At 47.7% G+C, this 19,347-nt stretch overlaps 1 protein-coding gene across 2 annotated transcripts in view; it reads right to left on the reverse strand.

Annotated features, from left to right (window-relative positions):
• SLCO3A1 (solute carrier organic anion transporter family member 3A1) overlaps positions 1–19,347 on the reverse strand; it is a 303,056-nt gene that overhangs the window by 233,286 nt on the left and 50,423 nt on the right. For both annotated transcript variants that reach the window (XM_026001469.2, XM_026001463.2), the window contains exon 2: positions 7,180–7,645. In XM_026001469.2, coding sequence (XP_025857254.1) covers positions 7,180–7,645 — 466 coding nt within the window. The remainder of the gene's footprint in view (positions 1–7,179; positions 7,646–19,347) is intronic.

Here is a 19,347-nt window from a genome sequence, read left to right on the forward strand (position 1 = left end):
CACCCCTGATCAGCAGATGTGGGAGAGGGCTGCAGAACAAAGGCATCAACATTCCTGGCTGGCCCAAAGCCTCTTTCAGGACACGCTTCTGCCTCACATAGTTTGGAAAAAGTCACAGCAAGACCCAAGGGCTGCTTTTCTAGCTCACCTTGAATCATCTACAGGAACCTGAGCTTTTAAAGTTTTTAGCAGATGTGAATGTGGCTATCGCCACAAAGATGTTCATCACTCAAATGTCCAACATTTCCAGATTAACACCCTGCAGTTACCATAATTAATACATTAATTTCACATATAACTGATGAATAAATTTACAATACATCAATTAAAAGTAGGTGTACATATAGCATTGTATATGTTTTTAGTTAAGACCAAAGAAAAAGGCTGGAATATACCTAAAGACTGACAACTTTCTATAGGTACCTGGATTAGAAATTATTTGTCTTATTATATTTTGGGTTTTCCCAGCTTTGCTAAAATGAGAATACATTCTTTTGAAGAACTGAGCCAACATTAAGAAGCAAATTAGGAAGCAATGTGTCGAAACCCAGAGAGCTAACCAGTATATCACATCGTGGCAATGGCCGTACTCTAGAGTGTCCCTGACTTAACATGGAGGAGATCACCTGCTGCCGGGGGGCCCTGCTAGCACTTTACATACTTTGAGATGAGCCACAGGAAGGGGTCTGCAGGCTAAGAAGAGCCCTGCTGATTTAATTCAGGACTGAAGAGGTTGCTATTCTTAGATCCACTAGATGGATTATGTCCCAAGCTGAAAATCAGGATCCAACTACCCTGGTCAAGAGACCTGCCTGTGTATTTCAAATAAGTCACTCATTCTCACCTCCTTTCTACATCAGAAATGGTAAGGATAGGACCATAAAAATGAACAGGACAGTGTTTATCAATCTCCACCGTGAACAAGATCCTAATACAAAGGATAGAGAGGCAAAGCCTTGCAAGGTAGATCCCAGCCTCATTTTACTGCTTAGGAAGCAGGTTCGAGTCAACTGGAAAGGTGTCCAAAATCCTGGTGGCAGGTCTGTGGGGGAGCCAGGATTTGAATCTCGAAACTGTCAGACTCCAGAGCCCACGCTGGGAGTCTCGTCCAAGGTCACGCAGGCAGTGAGCACAGAAGTAATTCCATGAACCACGGGGCATGAATTATGAGCAGCTGAAAATGAACAAGAAGCATCTAGCAGCCCAGGCAATATGGAAGCACCAGATAAGAGCCACATGCACGTTTCCTAGCACGTTGCTAAAACACACTGAGAATGGCATGTGACCAGCAGCTGGGGACAGGGGGTGGAACAGAGCCAAAACAAATTGACCAGTTTTACAGTGCCATTTATTTTAGAAAAAGAAATTAATGAGGGTAACTTCAATATCAATGAAGTTGCAAGACTGTAATGAGCTATGCTTGCTCCCATGAGGGAGAGCTTTTTAATTATTTTTTCAGACGAACTACAGTCACAGTGTATTTGATCCATACCCGACCCACACTCTTTGGAGAGTTAAAACACATTTTACCCAATGTCAAGTTAAAATAAAAACTCATCAGAAGCAAAATAACTCTGGGTTCCCAGGGCTCTGATGAGAAGTTTGGTTCTCTCTGGTTGCTGGCTGGTATCATAGTGACCTTTGCACTAAAACACTTGACAGATGAAATCTGAGAATAATTCCTCTTTGCATCAACTGGAACACAGAGGGCTCCACTGGGTTTCGATGTAAGTGATAAAAAATAAAACTCAACAAGTTTGTGTGTAATACGTGTGCCGCCCGACTTGGGAGCAATTGCTCTGTGTGTTCGGGCAGTCTGCAAGGGCCCCCGCGGGAAGCCTTCTCGAAAACTCGTTTTCCTCTAGCCAGCTGCCATTCTACCTAAAACTTCTCTCTCTATATCCTCCCTCTGTGTATGCACACATGTGCGTGCATGCATTACTGCTGCCTGTGTGTAGGTCCGCCAAACACACAAGACTCAAAATGATCTGGTTTCAAGACCTCCCACACACGTAATAAAATTGCACGGAACTATATACATACACACACAGACAGACACACAAATAAGTGCATATAACACTGGTAAAATCTGAGTAAACTCCATGGACTGTACCAGTGTTAATTTCCTGGTTTTGATATTGTGCTACAGTTAAGTGCCATGTTACCACTGGGGGAAACTGGATGGAGGGCATGGGGACTTCTTTGTATTTTGCAGCAATTTAGGATTCTAGCATTATCTCAAAATGAGATACTGGGGCAGAATCAGAAGCAGCGTGTGTGAAGCTGTAAACAGATGGATTTCTAACACAACACAAGCACAATTACCTAATGGCTATCATGGTTCAAGAAGGGAATGAACATCCAGTAGGGGGGGGGGGGGGGAGTACCCTGCATCGCTGGAGACAGGGAAGCAGAAGGCGGAATATACCAGCTGAGTGACAGCTCTCATCTACACCCAGGTCTACTCGGAGCAGCAGGAGTTCCAGAACCCTGCCCTAGACTATTAGCCCGAACCACCCTTCCCTCTGCCTCCCAACTCCCCCATCTCAGGCTTTGACACACACTCCCCATTCTGATCCCACCCTCTCCCCTCAGCTGTGAGGCACACTGTGCTTTTCCCTCCTTGCCGGGCTCCTGTGATTTTTATTTCCTGAAGGCTTCATGCAGTCTTGTGCAATGTCCTGACTTGTACCTGACCCCTTGGACCATCCGCCGGCCCTTCCCCCCCCCTCCCCCCCCCCCCCCCCGCCCCGACAACCCCAGCCTTGTGACAGGCCCTAGACGTACATGGGAAAACCTTCACCGTCAGACCCGAAGTCTGGCTCCATTCAGCTAAGTATTCTCAGGCAGGTCACTGCATCTCTCAGAATCCCTGTTCCTGTCTGCCTCATTAACAACTAGGAACCCTTTAAAAAAACACATGTCCAACAATAGAGGGCATTAAACATTACGGTAGAGATCTGCAAGAGAATGTTACATATGCAGTAGCAACACCACAGAAAAATATTTAGTAACACATGGCAACGTGCATCAAATATTGAGAGATGCATTTATTACAAACACAAATTTTTTTAAAGATATTTATTTATTTATTTATTTATTTATTTATTTATTTATTGAGAGAGAGAGAGAGAGAGAGAGAGAGAGAGAGAGACAGGCAGAGGGAGAAGCAGACTCCATGCAGGAAGCCTGACATGGGACTCAATCCCAGGTCTCCAGGATCACACCCCAGGCTGCAGGCAGCGCTAAACCGCTGTGCCACCGGGGCTGCCCTAAACACAATTTTTTAAAGATCTCTTTATTTTGGGAGAGGAGGGGGAGAGGGAAAGAGGGAAAGTCTCAAGCTGCCTCCACGCTGAGCACAGAGCCCAATACGGGTCTCAATCTCAGGACCCTGAGACCACAACCTGAGCTGAAACCAGGGGTCGGATGCTTTACCAACTGCACACCCCAGTACCCCTAAACACATTTTTGGTAGAAAAGCATACCAATGCAGTGTGTGTGTGTGGGGGGGGGGTAGATCTTATATGATCATAAAGCTAAGAGTAGTGATTCTTTATTCTTTCTCTGTACTTCCAAAGTTGTCAACAGTTGAAAAGTTGGAATACTTTTCAACCAGGAATAAAGTTATTTTAAAAATCTATCACTCCCATTTCACCTTTTCCCTCAAACAGGACAAGGTTGCAACCAACTGACCCAGGGACCTAACAAAGGACACACTGAGTGAGTCCATTATATTATCCTACTTACTCTTGCCTACAATAGGACTTCCCAGGTTTTGAATTTGGGGAAACAGAACAGCTAAGAAAACTGAGCTAACAGGAGGTTGTGTCATGGGCCAGAGGCTCACTGAGGAGACTCCCAAAAGGTCGACTCTTGGACCCTGGTCATGTGTCATTTCAGATGGTCTCCACTGCCACTCGACCCCATCAGTCCCTCTAGGAGGAAAGGATGCCACGTGCCAGCCACAGGTCATTGTCTAGCTGCTCTGTGAGGCTTGGCTCCGCACTGTACGGTAGGGAGAAGCCTGCCAGCAGAGACGTGTTCCCATTCAGCGGGTTTTGTCCCTGGTAATGAGCTCCCTTGGCTCCCTCCCCACACAGAGGGGCAGCTGCAGAATGGTGCCAGCCAGAGAAGCCCCTGGTGAATGGCCCATCAAGGAATTCAGGAGCTTGGCAGTGGCACGGCCACAATAGTCCAAAGCAAACAGTCACTTCAGAGGACAATATCGGCTTGACTTGAGATGGAATGCTTCAATTTCCCCTTCATTAGAGCGTCCACGACGTGACCACAGGTGAGCCCCCAGGAGCGACTGGTGACTCAGAACACGCACAATTCAGGGGTAAGTCTTACCACCCATGTCCTGTGGCTGAGCCTACATGGTCATCATCCCCTTTTCTTTGGACATTCACAGGAAAGGATCAGCTGTGAAGAAGTCTGTGTTTTACAAAGGCAGTATTTATCATCTTTTCCATCTCCAATCCACACTCAAGTTTTAGGCATATGACCAGATGGTTATGGGCCTCACTCTCTTCACCAGCTTTGTAGGAGCTGAAACCAGGGGACACACATGCTATTCCACCCTGGTGGGCACACATCTAGACAAACAGTTCCAGTGCCCATCCCTTCAGACTTTCCTCCTCTCTGCAGGCAATATATAAGGCTATAATTCATCTGTCCCATTCAGTAGGTTCCCCCATAGACATCCCAAAGCTTTAAGTGGCATTAAAGCCATTAGAGCAGATAAATGCTAAAATATTCTCATGATCACAAACATTGTTTTTAATGTCCTGTATGACAAATGAAGGAACCAGTTACACTCTGCATATACTGTGGTCTTCTTAGATTGTTCCTAGAGAATCCAAAGCATGCGTGGGATAAGACCACCTACTGAGGCCTATCTCTGCAGAAGGCTTCCTCTTTTCTGCTCCCTGTAAACACAGACCCATGAAACCAGTTCAGAGGCACTCAGAGAGCCCATCTCAATGGCTATGTACGGTCATGTTTTGGAATTTGCCAGATGGACCAGTGCCACCGAGAGGTCCATGTACCACACAAATAGACACTTCCAACTCTGTTTAGCTATCACAGAAGAAAAAAAAATGGTGCCCAAGTAGAAATTAGCCTGAAACATTCTTGCTAACAAAGACTCACAGCAAATCCCACAGACATGGACACGGCCTCAACTGGAAAAGGCCCTTTGCTTTGAATGGTCAGCCCTACTGCCCATGTCTCCATCTGCTACACACAAAACCAAAGTACCTCCTCACTTTACAGCTTTGCACCTATAAACCAGGCCCTATGCACTGCGGGGAAAGACCATGGTCTAACTCAGCAGGGTAGACTTCCAGAAGAGGGTTTTGGGCCTGCTGCCCCAGGTAGGAAGCCCCAAGCAGACGTGATTCAGCACTGAAAGGACTTAAGGAGGGATCGTGGGGAGAAATTTTTCAGCTTGAATCTATCATCAGAAACGAGACCTCAGCTTTACATTCCCCACCTCCTTTTCTGTGCTTTATCTACTTACTGTTACTGCTACCAGAAAACATCTCTCCCAGGGTCTTAGGGTAACATCAGTCAAGTCCAAGACCAATTATCTGGCCGAACCCCAGGAAGCTATGTGGCTATATGCCATAGCCCATGTCCTAGTCTGCAAGAGACTCACGTGGGGTGGCTGTCACTCCAGCTGTAGAAACAACAAAACATAAACAATGTCCTTAGTTCCTACCCTGACCATATGGGGAGAGGGTCTGGCCATCTTCAGCTTAGGAAGTCTTCTGTGTTCCACATCATAATGAAAGCTAAGTCACAACCAGGCTCCAGCTGCTCTATCCTTGGACAGAGAGGCACACACTCTCCACTTTCCTCACCAAGCCTGTTCAGAGAGCAGAAACCCACATTTGCAACATATTTTGTCTAACAAAAGCATTTACTCCATAGCTGAGAAAGCCTCAGCTCGGTATGGAGGTATGTAACTATGCCAAACCCTACTAGCTCAGAAACCTTGGGCAGAGCATGGTGGAAGCTCAACAGGTACAAAGCTTTATGCCAAATTCTATCTTATTCTTTTTTAAGATTTGTTTACTTGACACAGAGAGAGCATGCACAAGCAGGTGGAGGAGCAGAGGGAGCAGTAGGTTCCCCACTGAGCCGGGAGCCTGACACAAGGCTCGATCCCAGGACCCAGAGATCATGACCTGAGCTGAAGGCAGATGCTTCATGTACTGAGCCACCCAGGTGCCTCTCTAGTTCTATTTCAACCTAAACCTTTATATGGCAATTAACAATACTTCAAGGCACAGTGCTTTGGAAAGCAAAAGGTTTCCACAGGTAGGGGTAATTCTGTCAAAGCTTAGTGCTGAGTGGGGAGAGCTTGAAACACCACCACTGCCTGCAGAAGGCAAAATTACACTTCACGAACGGGGAATAGAAATGTTCAGCAGGCCTTCACCCTATATATGACCATGCCCCAGTGCCCCAAAGCTGTGACTGAGGACCCCATTTGTTGTAAGGACTCCCGTTTCGAGGTTTCTTAATGTTAGACCCATAAATGGCTTCCACCTTGCCAGCACAAAATATCAGAAGCCATGATGCAAAATAATTTTTTTTAAACTCACATGTACATTATTCCTTCCTAAATATCTAGCTCCTGCTTATATCCTCATTACAGAAAGTTGCCAGAAGTCACCGACTTTGAATGATACCAAATGCGGGAAATACCATCATCTCCCCCTTTGAACTTTAATAGGATGAGAAGCAGATCATTCTAATTGTCAAAAACTGGGGTTTCCAACGTGTAGGGCCCAAGTATAGCCTGGTGGCTAACGCACACACACGAAAGGCAGATAAATACACCTTACCCCCCCCTCCCAACACACCACCACCACCGTGGCTTCCCATTCACAGCTTCTTAACGCTCCAGCAAAGGCGACCTCAAATTCCACCGCGCAGTGAAATCACCTGGGGAATATTTTTTCAAAAAACCAAACAGTCCACGCCCGCCCAGGTGGCACCCCAGACCAACTACACCGACTTGCTGGGGGTGCAGCTCAGGTGTCCTGCATTTTTCCAAGTTGGGGCAGCCCACACGCGCGGCAGACGTGCAGCGGAGGCTGAGGACCGCGGGGGGCACAGGACCGCGGGGGGCACAGGGGAGCGCGCGGGGGCCCGGGGCGCGCCTACCTATGTAGAGCGAGGAGTCCTTCCTCCGCACGTGGTCGTCGATGTAGGAGACGCCCAGGGGCTGCACGGGCGTAGCACCGATGCCCAGGAGCACCTGGGCGCCAATGAGCAGCAAGTACATCATGTTGGTGGCGGTGCGGCTGCGGCAGATGAGGTCCGGGTCGGGGCCCTGGTCGCCGCCCGAGCCGTTGGCGGCGCACACGTCGCGGCCCTCGGCGCCCCAGCGGATCTCCCCCGCCTCGTACTTGTACTGGTGCGTCAGGAACTCGGGCAGCGCCGACAGCAGCGCGCCCAGGGCCATGACGATGCCGCCGCAGCCGATGAGGCGCGGCCGGTGCCCGCGCGCCCCGAAGTAGCTCACGAAGAGGATGAGCGCCAGGTTCCCGATCTCGAAGCTGCTGGCGATGACGCCCACGTCGGCGCTCTGCAGGTTGAACCTGCGCTCCAGGGTGGTCAGGACGCTCACCTGCGGACACAGAACCACACGTCAAGGCCGGGGCTGATGGACACCCCCGGGGAGGAGCCCCCCCCCCCCCCCCCCCCCCGCCTCGCAGTGCACCGGCCGCCCCGCCCCTGCCCCCTGTGCAAAGGACGGAAACCTGAAGAATCCGAAAGATACTTAGCGCCACAACCCTGACTCGGGGGTTGAAGAGTTAACTTTCCCAATGGCAGGACGGTTGGTTGGTTGGTTGGTTGGTTGGTTGGTTGGTTGGTTGGTTTCTGGGCACCTGTTTCCATCCTGAAAGATACTGTCTACACTTGGGAGACAACTTCCCCTTCCCCACACGCCACCACCATACAGGGCTCGGGATTCCTGCCCAAGCCCTGAAGTCCATTTTCGCAGGCTCCCAACTACACCCTATTTAGAAGGTCCACGCTTCAAGGGCACGGGGGCCAGGGGCTCTTCACTGGGAGGTTAGCAAAGCATACCTAAAGACAATAAAACAAAAACCTAGCTGGCAAAATGGACATGCTAAATTAGCTCATTGGGATAATCATTAGCTCTGTTTCCTTCTGGAAATTTCCAACGTACATTTCCCTGGAGACCTTCAAATGAACACATCCTCCTCAACTGTTCTGTGCACTACAGACCTGCCAAGGTCCCCTGGATGGAAGGTTTTTAAGGCTTTCCCCACCTCTGTATTCTAGTCTGCCCTCCATCTGTTTTAACAAATATTAAACCTCTACTTATGGCTTGGCAATTCCCTAGACACACACACAGCAAAAAGGAAGAGGTGATACCTGTCCCCAAGAAGCCACCTTGCAGAAAGGCAGACAAGCACAGCTATAACACAAAGTGGGTATTACATTCATGCTGCAACATCACACGAGGTGGGAGGTCAAGAGGAGATGCATTATTTTAGGGCTTTTGAGCTACAGAGAAAATGCAAATGCCCCCCACCCCCTGCTGTTTGCGGGTTCTATGCAGGGTATTATCAGCAAGAGTCCCTATTGTCCTAGGAGATCTGATAGCCCTAGTGGGCAGGGAAAAACATTCCAGGCTAAAGGAACAGTGTGAGCAAAAGTTGGATGGCTTTTTTACCATGATTTAATAATGGTATGGAAGATGTGGTCTATATATACAATGGGATATTACTCTGCCATTAAAACAACAAATACCCACCATTTGCTTCGACGTGGATGGAACTGGAGGGTATTACACTGAGTGAAGTAAGTCAATCGGAGAAGGACAAACATTATATGGTCTCATTCATTTGGGGAATATAAAAGGGAATAAAGGGGAAAGGAGAGAAAATGAGTGGGAAATATCAGGGAAGGCGACAGAACATGAGAAACACCTAACTCTGGGAAACAAACATGGGGTGGTGGAAAGGGAGGTGGGCAGGAGGTTGGGGTGACTGAGTGATGGGCACTGAGGGGGGGCACTTGATGGGATGAGCACTGGGTGTTATGCTATATGTTGGCAAATTGAACTCCAATAAAAAATATTTTTAAAAATTTAAAAATAAAAAAATAATAGTATGGAAAGTGGTTGGAAAGGTGGATTGGTAACAGATTCTAAAGAGCCACAGATGCCACCCTAAAGAAATTAGATAATCTCAAGCAGTGTGGTGGGAAAAAATGCATAGCACAGAGAGAGGAACACCTAGTTTGAATCCCAGCTATCATTCCCTTAATTAGCTCTAGGATTTTGGTCAAGTTGCTTAACTTGTCCACGCCTTGATTTTTGTGAAACAGGAACAGTAACATCAACCTGGCAGGATGTCCATGAAGATCGGAAATAACAAAAGGTTTCTTAGCACAGAGCAGCCTTTCCCTACCTTGCAGGAGAGTGCAGGGAGAGGGGTACAGAGCCAGGGCTCTGGGGCCATCCTGATGCTGTGACCTTAGGCAGTTCACCCTATGCTTTCACTTTCCCAGCTATAAAATGAGGATACGAGTGCCAGGAACCAGGAGCCAACAACATACAGGTGTAAATGCTGGTTAGGACTGTCTAACCACTATCACTTATCTGTGGCATCCAGCAACATCAAAGCAAAAGACATGCCAGGTGTGGCCATCATGTGGCAAGTGGATGGTAGAAGAGTAGAAAAAGAATGCCAGCAAACTATTACTGAGAACAGAGAGACAAAAGGCACAGAACAGTGGCAAGAAAAGTGGAGAGAATATGTGAAGCTGCTAGAAGCAGAATTCTATCTCCAGAGACACTGGGCGGTGTGCTAAGGAATGGGAGGAACAGAGTCATGCGATCTAGCCTTCTTCCAAACGTGTATGTGCCCCATTGTCAAAACCCGTACATCCAACAGCCTCTGACCCACACACAGCTATACCTGTAAGGAGGAGCATGTCTCTATGTACCTTATGAAAAACAAGAGTAGTCAGGTGATTCCTCCCAACCTCATCTTCAACCCCACTTGTTGGAACACCCTTTCAACCCAGTGGTTCTCAAAGCTACCTAGATTGGAAGCACTTGAGAACCTCTTAAGAGTTCAGATGCCTGGTCCTTCCCCGAGTTTCTGACTCAGCTGGTCAGGAGTGGGGCCGAGGGTGAGGCTGCAGCCCCCAGGGGACTCAGTCTGGGGTCAGCAGCACAGCACTAATGCCAGGGCACCCACATGCTGAAGGAGGTGGACTCTTCCTTCAGCGATGGCCCTGTGGGTGTGCTCAGCAGAACAGGGTCCTAACACTGGTATTGGTGATGGGACATCTGTGTACCCGCTCTGTTGCCCACATTCTAATCTAATTCCTGTTTGTACTGCACTTTCTAACCAAGTCAAGGCCAGCTCACCACTCAAGTCAGCCCTGGTTATGTGGCTAGCTCATTTTTCAGGCACCAAGTATTTGCAATTGTCAAGAAAAGAAATTTATTAGCCAGTCTGGTCCCATCAAAATGGCTTTCAAATACTCCCAAAGAAGTTCTTTCTGGAAGGCCTGCATTGGAAAAGACAAAGGCTTCCTTTATTCACTCCTTTGCTTTGTTAACACAAACAAGCACAATGGAACAAGGGCTCTACCTGAGGCCTGTAACAGCTAAGGCCCTGCAATAGCTAAGGTGTACAAAAGACCACAGTCTATCTGCCTGGGAGGCTCCAGAAGGCTTCATCCGGCCCTTTGTGCAGAGTCCTGACAGATGCCCAGAAGAGGCTGGGTGCAGGAACGCATCCAGGCAGGGTCCTCTGGGTGCGCTAGAGTCCTCTCCAGCAGCCTGGTGACCTCCACGATGGGAGTAAAGGACAACAGAGGTAGGAGGGTAGCAGGTGGGAAGGGTTGGAGCAGAAGTCATTTTTCATTCCTGCCATGGGGCTTAATGACATACGTATTAGGCGGCATCTCTGAAACATGACAACAGCTCTGTTCCGGCAGGTGTGCCCTGTCATAAAATATCACACAGGTGTGGACATTTATGATGACAGATAAGGATGGTGGAGGTAGAGACAGCTGTGGGCAAAACAAAAAATAATCAGCTCTTCTAGAGCTGCATGTGCCTGCAGCTCTTGTCCTGCCTCAACCCTGTTCTTTGCAGAGCAACCCACAAGGGGTGACAAAAAGTAGTAGGATCCTCACCTCCTTGACCTGTAGTCTCTGACAAACCCCAAGGATGCCTCTGATCATGTTTGCTGGGCCCTGCAAACATCCTGAAAAGATGTTTTGTGGATCAATTAGATCAGAGGCTAATGTCTCCACTCACTTAAAACACAATTTTGAGAAGATGAACTAATTAAGTATGCATGAGGCCATAAAATCCACTTGTGGCTTTTATGTGGCAGTGAACAATCCAGCAATGAGAAAGATGTGTGCTAAAGGGAATGACTGTCTGTACTTAATGGGTAACGAACGGATGGAAGATGTCTTGGTAATTAGAGACGAAGGAGCCGTAACTCCAGGAGGAAAAGAAAAGTGTCCTTACCCTGTGCCAAGTGGATACGAAGTTATTATTAAAAGAATGCAATATTTATCAGGTCTCTACTAGCAGGATTCAGGAAAAAAAAAAAGAAAAGAAAAAAAAAACTTGCATTTCAGAATCTCCTGGAGCACTTGCTTTCCAGACACTGAGATGAGCCCCAGGAGGCCAAGATTTTCTAAGACTCCAGGGGTCCACCTGGGTACTCACCATCAATCTAGGGCAGTGCTTCTCAACCTCGGTGACACCAAAACCACACGGACTGGATCCCTGCCAGATCCCAACCTCAGCGTACCACCGGGTCTGGGGTGGAGCTGGGAATCTATAGTCTAACCCGCTCCCAGGTGATGATGGTGGTGCTCCAGGGACCACAGTTTGAGAACCACTGCTCTACTGGCCTTCCCATCATCAACAAACCTGCCCCTGCTCAAGATTAGAAGTCTGTTTTTTAAAATTAGATCAAGTTGAAAGCACTCCCTCATTTTCAGTTCACACAGACGTGCTTACATGGGCAAACTGGGGTTATACTTTGGGGAGGCTCACCTCTTAGGATGACTGAGGCACACTCAGGCCAGCTGCAGCAAGGGGGACCCTGCCCAAAAGGGAGACCTCCAGTCCATGCTGTCTATCCCAAGAGAGGAGGGACCCAGAGACCATGGCCACGTACAGATGAGCCCTTCCTCACCTTCAAAAGCTCGGAGGTGGTCGGGAACTCACTAAGAAGAGAAGTTCTTCATGAAGACTCTTAACTCTGGGAAACGAACTAGGGGTAGTGGAAGGGGAGGAGGGCAGGGGGTGGGGGTGAATGGGTGACGGGCACTGAGGGGGGCACTTGACAGGATGAGCACTGGGTGTTATTCTGTATGTTGGCAAATTGAACACCAATAAAAAATAAGTTTATTATTTAAAAAAAAAAAGAGAGAGAGAGAGAGAAGTTCTTAGGAAGACAGCCAAAGGTCAGGAGAACTCCGAGGAGCCCTCCCAGGGCTGCGAACTTTCTTACTCTGGCTTGGGAGCATGGGACCTGGAATGGAATCACCTGGGGAGCTGGTGAAAACACTACTGCCTTCCCCACCCCCTGGGGACTCTGATATACTTTGTGAGAGCTGGGTCCCAGCATGGGTATTTTCAAAGCTCCCAGGTAATTCTAAGACACAGGCAGGTAGAGGTCTGTGTGTGCAGAGACACCCTATATGGACACAGCAGAAGGGTTGTGCATGCGTGGGTGTTTACCACAGTGCAACGTGGTCATCTGGGTGCAGCATGGGAGCAAGGAAGCCTCCAGTTCAAATCGGCCTTGGACAGCACCATAAGTGAGCATGATGAGATCATGATTCAGCAGCTGGTGCACAGTAGGTGCACCACTAAAAGGGCTGGCCTCATCACTGGTGCACATGCTCTGCGTGACTTCCAAGTCGCTTCCAGAGGGCCTGCTCCATGGCAGGTACAAGAAATGTAATTCTAACTGAGAGACAATCCCAACCCCTTGGGACTGTATAATCTGGGGAGAGCAAAAAGCAGCAAACAATATCACAGCCTACCATACAGGGGAACAGAGTGGTAGAGGGTTCAAGGGAGTGAGAGCATATGTTTGGTTGCACTGAAGGAAAATATTTCCAGGCTTCTGGGATATGACAAGGATGAACAGGGGGTGATGAGTGGGGGTCACAACATTCCAACAGCAAAGATCAATGGGGGTGGAGGGTACAGTTCAGACCAACCTGGGATAAGGCAGGGAAGATCTTTTGGTCTTAGAACACTGTGAGGAATAATCAGAAATAAAACAACCTTGAAGGCCAGGCTGAGGGTCTGCCCTTGACTTGGAGGTCAATGGGGAGCCAAAGAGGTTCTTGAGCAGGAGCAATGTTATGCAGGCAGTGGGGCAAAGCATGGAATGAGAAGCTGCCAAGGCAGCTATCCCAACTGTACCGGTGGGAAGTGAGGCTTCAGCAGGGTAGCGCTGGTGAAACATCAGACAGCACTGGTAAATGAGGCACCTTGTGTGATTTGTTTTTCATCTGGACAGCAGCTCCTTGGAGCACGTAATTTAGGCCACCCGGGAAATGCCACATACAAGGCATTCACTTGTGAATTCCAAGATGTGAGGTTTGCAGAACCAGGTAACAGAAGACAACATCTCCTGTAATTGGCCTGCTGGCAAACAGATCGCTCATCTGCCTCACAGGTCAGCTGGGGAAAAGAGACGTTTAGTCAGTGTTACTTTATTTCTGGTGGGTGATTTAGCCCATATTACGACCGCATAATAAATGGCTGTCATCTTCCAACCATTTTTCTCAAAAAGCAGAGTAGGAATTACATAGATAATCTCTGATTTAGACATAACTCTGGGCGTCAGCCCACACCAAAGTCATCAGAATGTGTGAAGGGGGCAGGTAGAAAACACGAGAGATTTAGAAAGCCAAACATTACCTGTGGCACCCTATGCAAGGCATTTAACACACTTGTGACTTGCTTCCCCTATCTGTAATACGGAGATGAAAATCCTGACCTCATAGCTTGCCACAAGGTTCAAATGCAGGAGAAATGTTCTTTACCATGTTCATCACTGTCACGGAAGTTATGCCTGGGGTTGCGAATATGCAACGTGGCTTTCCCCTTCTGCACAGCAGTGTCCTGAGAGCCCAGAGACTCTGTACCTGCGGTGACAATTCCTCTGATTACTGAGAGTCACCACCTGTCTCTCCCTAAGCCTCACTGGTCTCTAAGCCTCTGTCCTGCAGTTCCCTACATCCTTCTCCATTTAATTATTTACATCTTTCTCAGGCTATTTTTTCCCCTCTGCATCTCATTTCTTACTTTCCCTTATTTCTTCTGCTAACTTTCTTCCCTAAATGGCCCTAAAGTACAACAAAAACACACTTTTTATTGCTTATATGTAGCAAAATCTTGATGTTCAATTAATTCTATGAGAATATGTAACATTTTATGATTCTCTTCTAAAACAATCTCCTACTTATAAATTCCATCACTGATTTTTCTCTGTAGCTCAGTTGGCCCATCATTGAAAAACAAAGATTGTCCATCTCTGCTAGATACAACTAAGCTTTATAGTCATTATCAGCAACGTCTGCATCAGGCTATTATTAATCATTTGTTTTTAGCACCTTTTATAACTTCAGTCATTCTTCCAATTCACAATTTATGTAGTGCCAGGTCTCTTCTACTAGAGAAACTTCAAGAACAAAAGGAGTCCAATGATTTCCTCAGCATTCAACAAAAAATGTTTAGAGGACCAGATGCAGTCTTAAGAAATTGGTTTCTAACACACTAACAACTTAAGCAGGCAAATACACCCCCAGGCAGAATGGTTTTCAACATAATTTGACTTCTCTGTATGCCCTAGGACCCAGACTCGCTGTCAGCTCAGTTGAAAAACTCCACTCTGAATACCTGTACCCTACCAGGGTCCAAACCAGGGGCTGGAGATGCCCCCCAACCAGGTCGCAGAATCAAGGAGATGGCAACTGTGAAAATAAGCAATGATCACAAAGGGTGAACATGTTTTGAAGCAGAGTCAGCACCCAAAGAAACAGTGTAGTTAGTACCCAGTACCTCGGTTGGAGTGTGATATCACAGCAGGCTCCTCAACAGGGGTGATACGCATTACAGTCATCTCCAACAGTTATTATTAATTACTTACGTGAGACAGAGTACCAAGCACTTTACATACATTGACATGTTTTTCTACACTACGACTCCATGAGATAGGTGATACTGATACCACAATTTTATAGATAAGGAATTGGGTGCTGGAGAAAATTACTATCCTGCTGACAGCCACACAGCTAGTGAGCAGAGGGAGAAGCCAGGACTGATGCCCAGTCACTGGTCCCACACCAGAGGGATGGGGCACCCCACTCCCTGCATCAGTGAGGTTTTACCCATCCACGTGGTTCTATTAAATAGCCAGAGGCAGCCTCATGCAACTGGTAGCCAAACTTGCTATAAAAAGCAAGAAAAAAAGGGGCACCTGGGTGCCTCCTGGTTGAGCGTCAAACTCTTGGTTTCAGCTCAGGTCATGATCTCAAGGTCGTGAGATGGAGCCCCGCATCAGGCTCTTCGCCCAAGTGGAGCCTGTTTGAGATTCTCTCTCTCTCTCTCTCCCCCCACCTTTGTCCTCCCTCATGCTCTCTCTCTGTATCTCTAAATTTTTATAAAAAGCTTAGTTATTGTTAAAAGCTATGCAGGGAGGAAAAAAGCTTTGAAGTCATATATAATTTTGAAAACCCTGGGTTAAACAAAGATGCACAGGTTTCCTTACTACTAGACTTAGGAAAGATTTTCCAAATGGTACCATTCATTGTTAATCATCAATCAATATATAGTATGCAGCATTTATTGAAACTTTGCTATCCATTTTTTTAAAATACTGAACATCCCTTGAAAAAAATATATATATATACCTTCAGAAACATTGGGTTAAGGCGGATAGGAGAAATGTGCTTAATTAAATACTACAAAAAGGTCTACTTCTCCTAGGAACTAATTTTTTGGCTTCTCCCAGCCTCACTACCTCCAACCAAAGGCTATTACACAATTTGATTACAGCTGCATCTCCGTTTTTGCATTGCTTACCAGGAATCTCAGACTCAAACCTGCAGCCATGCTAGAGAAATGGAGTGGCATGCCAGGGCTGCACACAAGCATCTTGTTTCCTTCCTGATTTTCGAATTCTACTTGCCATTCCGCAGGAGTATGCTACATACAAACTGTTTCTGCCAGAACAGGGTACAAAATCATTACGTATAAATTCCTCAAGAGCAAGCCACCAGACAGGTTTAAGTCCTAATACCTAAGTCCTAAATACCAAGATAATCTGCTTCCACTTAATTATATCCTCTCAAAGAAATGAACCCCACAAATAAGCTGATAAGAAAATAATACAGTCACCCAAGCCTGAGCGTCCAGGTGTAAGATAAACACAGATCAGAACAAAACAATGCCTGTTCATGTGCGGTGCTAAAAAGCTTCTAAAAGAGTAAGAAAATCAAAACTTTGGCATCAGAGCAGTTAAAGGAAACAGTCACACGCAGTGAAGAGTTGATCTCCCTCAACCTGCTCACACCAGCTCCCTACCGATTCTACTGTTCATCCTTCCAAGTACCTCCCAGGCACAAAACACCCTCAGCTTCGCCTAAGACACGTGGTGATGGACGAAGGAACAATGGGTATTAAGGCTAAAATGGACAATGAGTATGATCCAGTCCATTCCCCACATCTTAGTGGGAGGAACCAGAAGAATGAAGTAACTTACCCAGGATCATACACCTGTACGTGACAGGGATGTCTCCTGATTCCCAGTCTAGTTCCACACATCCCCCCTTTCTCCGCATTGTTAAAATAAAAGTAGACCTATCACTACTTGGTCTCACTCTACTGTGAATAAAACAATCTACAACATGTTGGATGCATATTACCTTGTTCAAGATGCTAAAAATGCTGTGCCAACATATACCAAACAAACTAGGTACCAAGGTACCAAAGCTGTAACTGAACAAAGTCATGGAAAGGTTATCATTAGTGCAGGATGTGACAATACCGACTCATCCTGGCCAAGCCAGAAGTGGGATCCTGCTGGCAGGAAGCATTCGGGAGGGAACGCCTGCAAGATGCCCAGCTTTGCTCCACCTAGGGAAGGAGCATCCCTGCCTCCCACTCGGCCTTTTTGAGTTATTGTTTTCACTTTGGGGGGGACATACCACCAGTGGAATCACTGGACCATCTGGTAGTCCTATTTTTAATTTTTTGAGGAACCTCCATCTTGTTGTCCACAGTAACTGCATCAATTTACATTCCTGTCACTGCCATTCATCTTCCCTTCCATCAAGAGGTGTAAGGAAAGTCCACATTTGCTGGGTAGACTTCCCAGTTTTCAAAGCTCAAGTCAACCCCCAGCAATCAGGCTTCACTACTGCACCACGGCCATGGGAAGCTGCACTTGGTCCAGGTCCCCACTGAGCTCCTACTTCCTAAATGTGATCGCTATGTTCCCTGCCCTTCTCACATGGGGTTTCTCTGATTTCTCACACAGCTGTCAGGAACAACTGGCTGTCCTCCACTTTCCTCCAGTGCCCCTCCACCTGCCCTGGAACATGCTCCCCACCCTCCTCCTCTTCCCTTGTTCGAGATGGTCAGAGTTCTCCAAGATCACATCCGACGGTTTCTGAATCACTGTACAACCCTTCTGGGCAGATTCCCCACATTCCCTTGTCTATCTCCAGCATGATAATGGCACCCAATCTCTCCCTGCAGCCATACTGCACCTCTGTGCTCCAGACCCCTCTCCCCAGGATAGCCACAGCACCCAGCCTCCACGGGTCCCAACAGACCATTCCACTCTCCACCCCCTCCACCATCCCTGCCCTGGGTGCAGCAAGCCCAGCCCTTCTGAAACACCCACTTCATGAACATCTGTATTTCCCTGACATCTGCATAGTTCCAGGCCCCAGAAACTGGACAGTCACCCCTGGCTCCCCACCCTGCCCAGCTCAGTTCTGTTCCCCAGTCCCTCTTCTCTGAAATTTCTCCAGTGCATCCTCACTGGCCACTGTTCTCTTTCCTGTCTCACCTCATTCAATCCATCCCCAATTAATTCTCCTTTTAAAACCCTCCAGTGATGCCCACTGCCAACCAGAACAGCCCAAGCTCCTTGTATCAGGGTAGGCGACCCAGACATCTGGCCACACTCTGCCTCCCGGCCTCCCCACTTACAGCAATCCCTAGCTGCATCTTTCCTACACTGGCCTGAATCTGTCTCATCCCTCAGCTTTCAAAAGGGCCAAAATACCACTCAGCCCACTCCACTCACTTCAGAAATCCCTATTTATCCAGCAGTTCAGAGCCACCTACTCCATAAATCCTCCCTGCCTTCACCTTCTCCCTTACAACCACAGCACATGATACAGACTTCCATGTGTCCCTCATGAAGTCCCTCTTTGGGAACAAGGACTGCCTTATGTCTGCAGCCCTGCTCCGGAGCACAGAGTGGGACACACAGCGGAGAGCCAGGTCACCACATACAGCAGTGCGAGACAAACCCTTTCTTGCACAACGGTGTCCCGCCAAAGTGGTGAGTGAGCACTGAATCCAGCCGGTACTCTGTTCTCCCCAATTACATGCACTGGAGGAAGGAGCCCCGATTTCCCACTGGCACGATGGCTCCCTATGGGTGAGCAGGAGACACACGCTCAAAGTTCCCTGCCCTCCCACGGCTCCCCAGTGGCCCTTTCCTTTGCGCAAGAGCCCAAATAAGCATCACAGCCAAGCTGTTCGATCCATTCCTGGAGGTGCCTGATGCAAGGGAACTTTGGAAATGGTGGCAATTGTGCTAATTAAGTTCTTGGAAACAAACACAAGTGGGCAGACCCGGCTCAAACTCAATATGGTATGGGAGCAGCACCAGGCATTTTAGGCAGTTCCTGGGGCTGAGAGGAAAAACATATGAGCCCAAGACAAAGAATGGCCAACATTTGGCCTCAACGAGACACAAAGCCATCTGTTCCTTGGGTCCCCTGCAGTCTCTCGTCCTTTACCTGGAGTTACTCCGAGCACTGCCCTCATTTCCCCTGAATGTCAGGCATCACTTAGTAAAGATGATCCGAGGGTCTGAAGAGCTGGTGCAAAGTACCAGGCCAAGGATATGGGCGCTGAGATCATAAATAAGATAGAGTCCCTCCCTCAGTGAACTAGTCAACTGACATTTTATAGCATTTACAGTGGGCCAAATGCTCCTACCGCACTACGTATATTAAAATCCAGATCATTCATATAACAACCCCATTACG

Source organism: Vulpes vulpes, chromosome 14 (genome assembly GCF_048418805.1).
Source record: "Vulpes vulpes isolate BD-2025 chromosome 14, VulVul3, whole genome shotgun sequence".
Taxonomy (NCBI): domain Eukaryota; kingdom Metazoa; phylum Chordata; class Mammalia; order Carnivora; family Canidae; genus Vulpes; species Vulpes vulpes.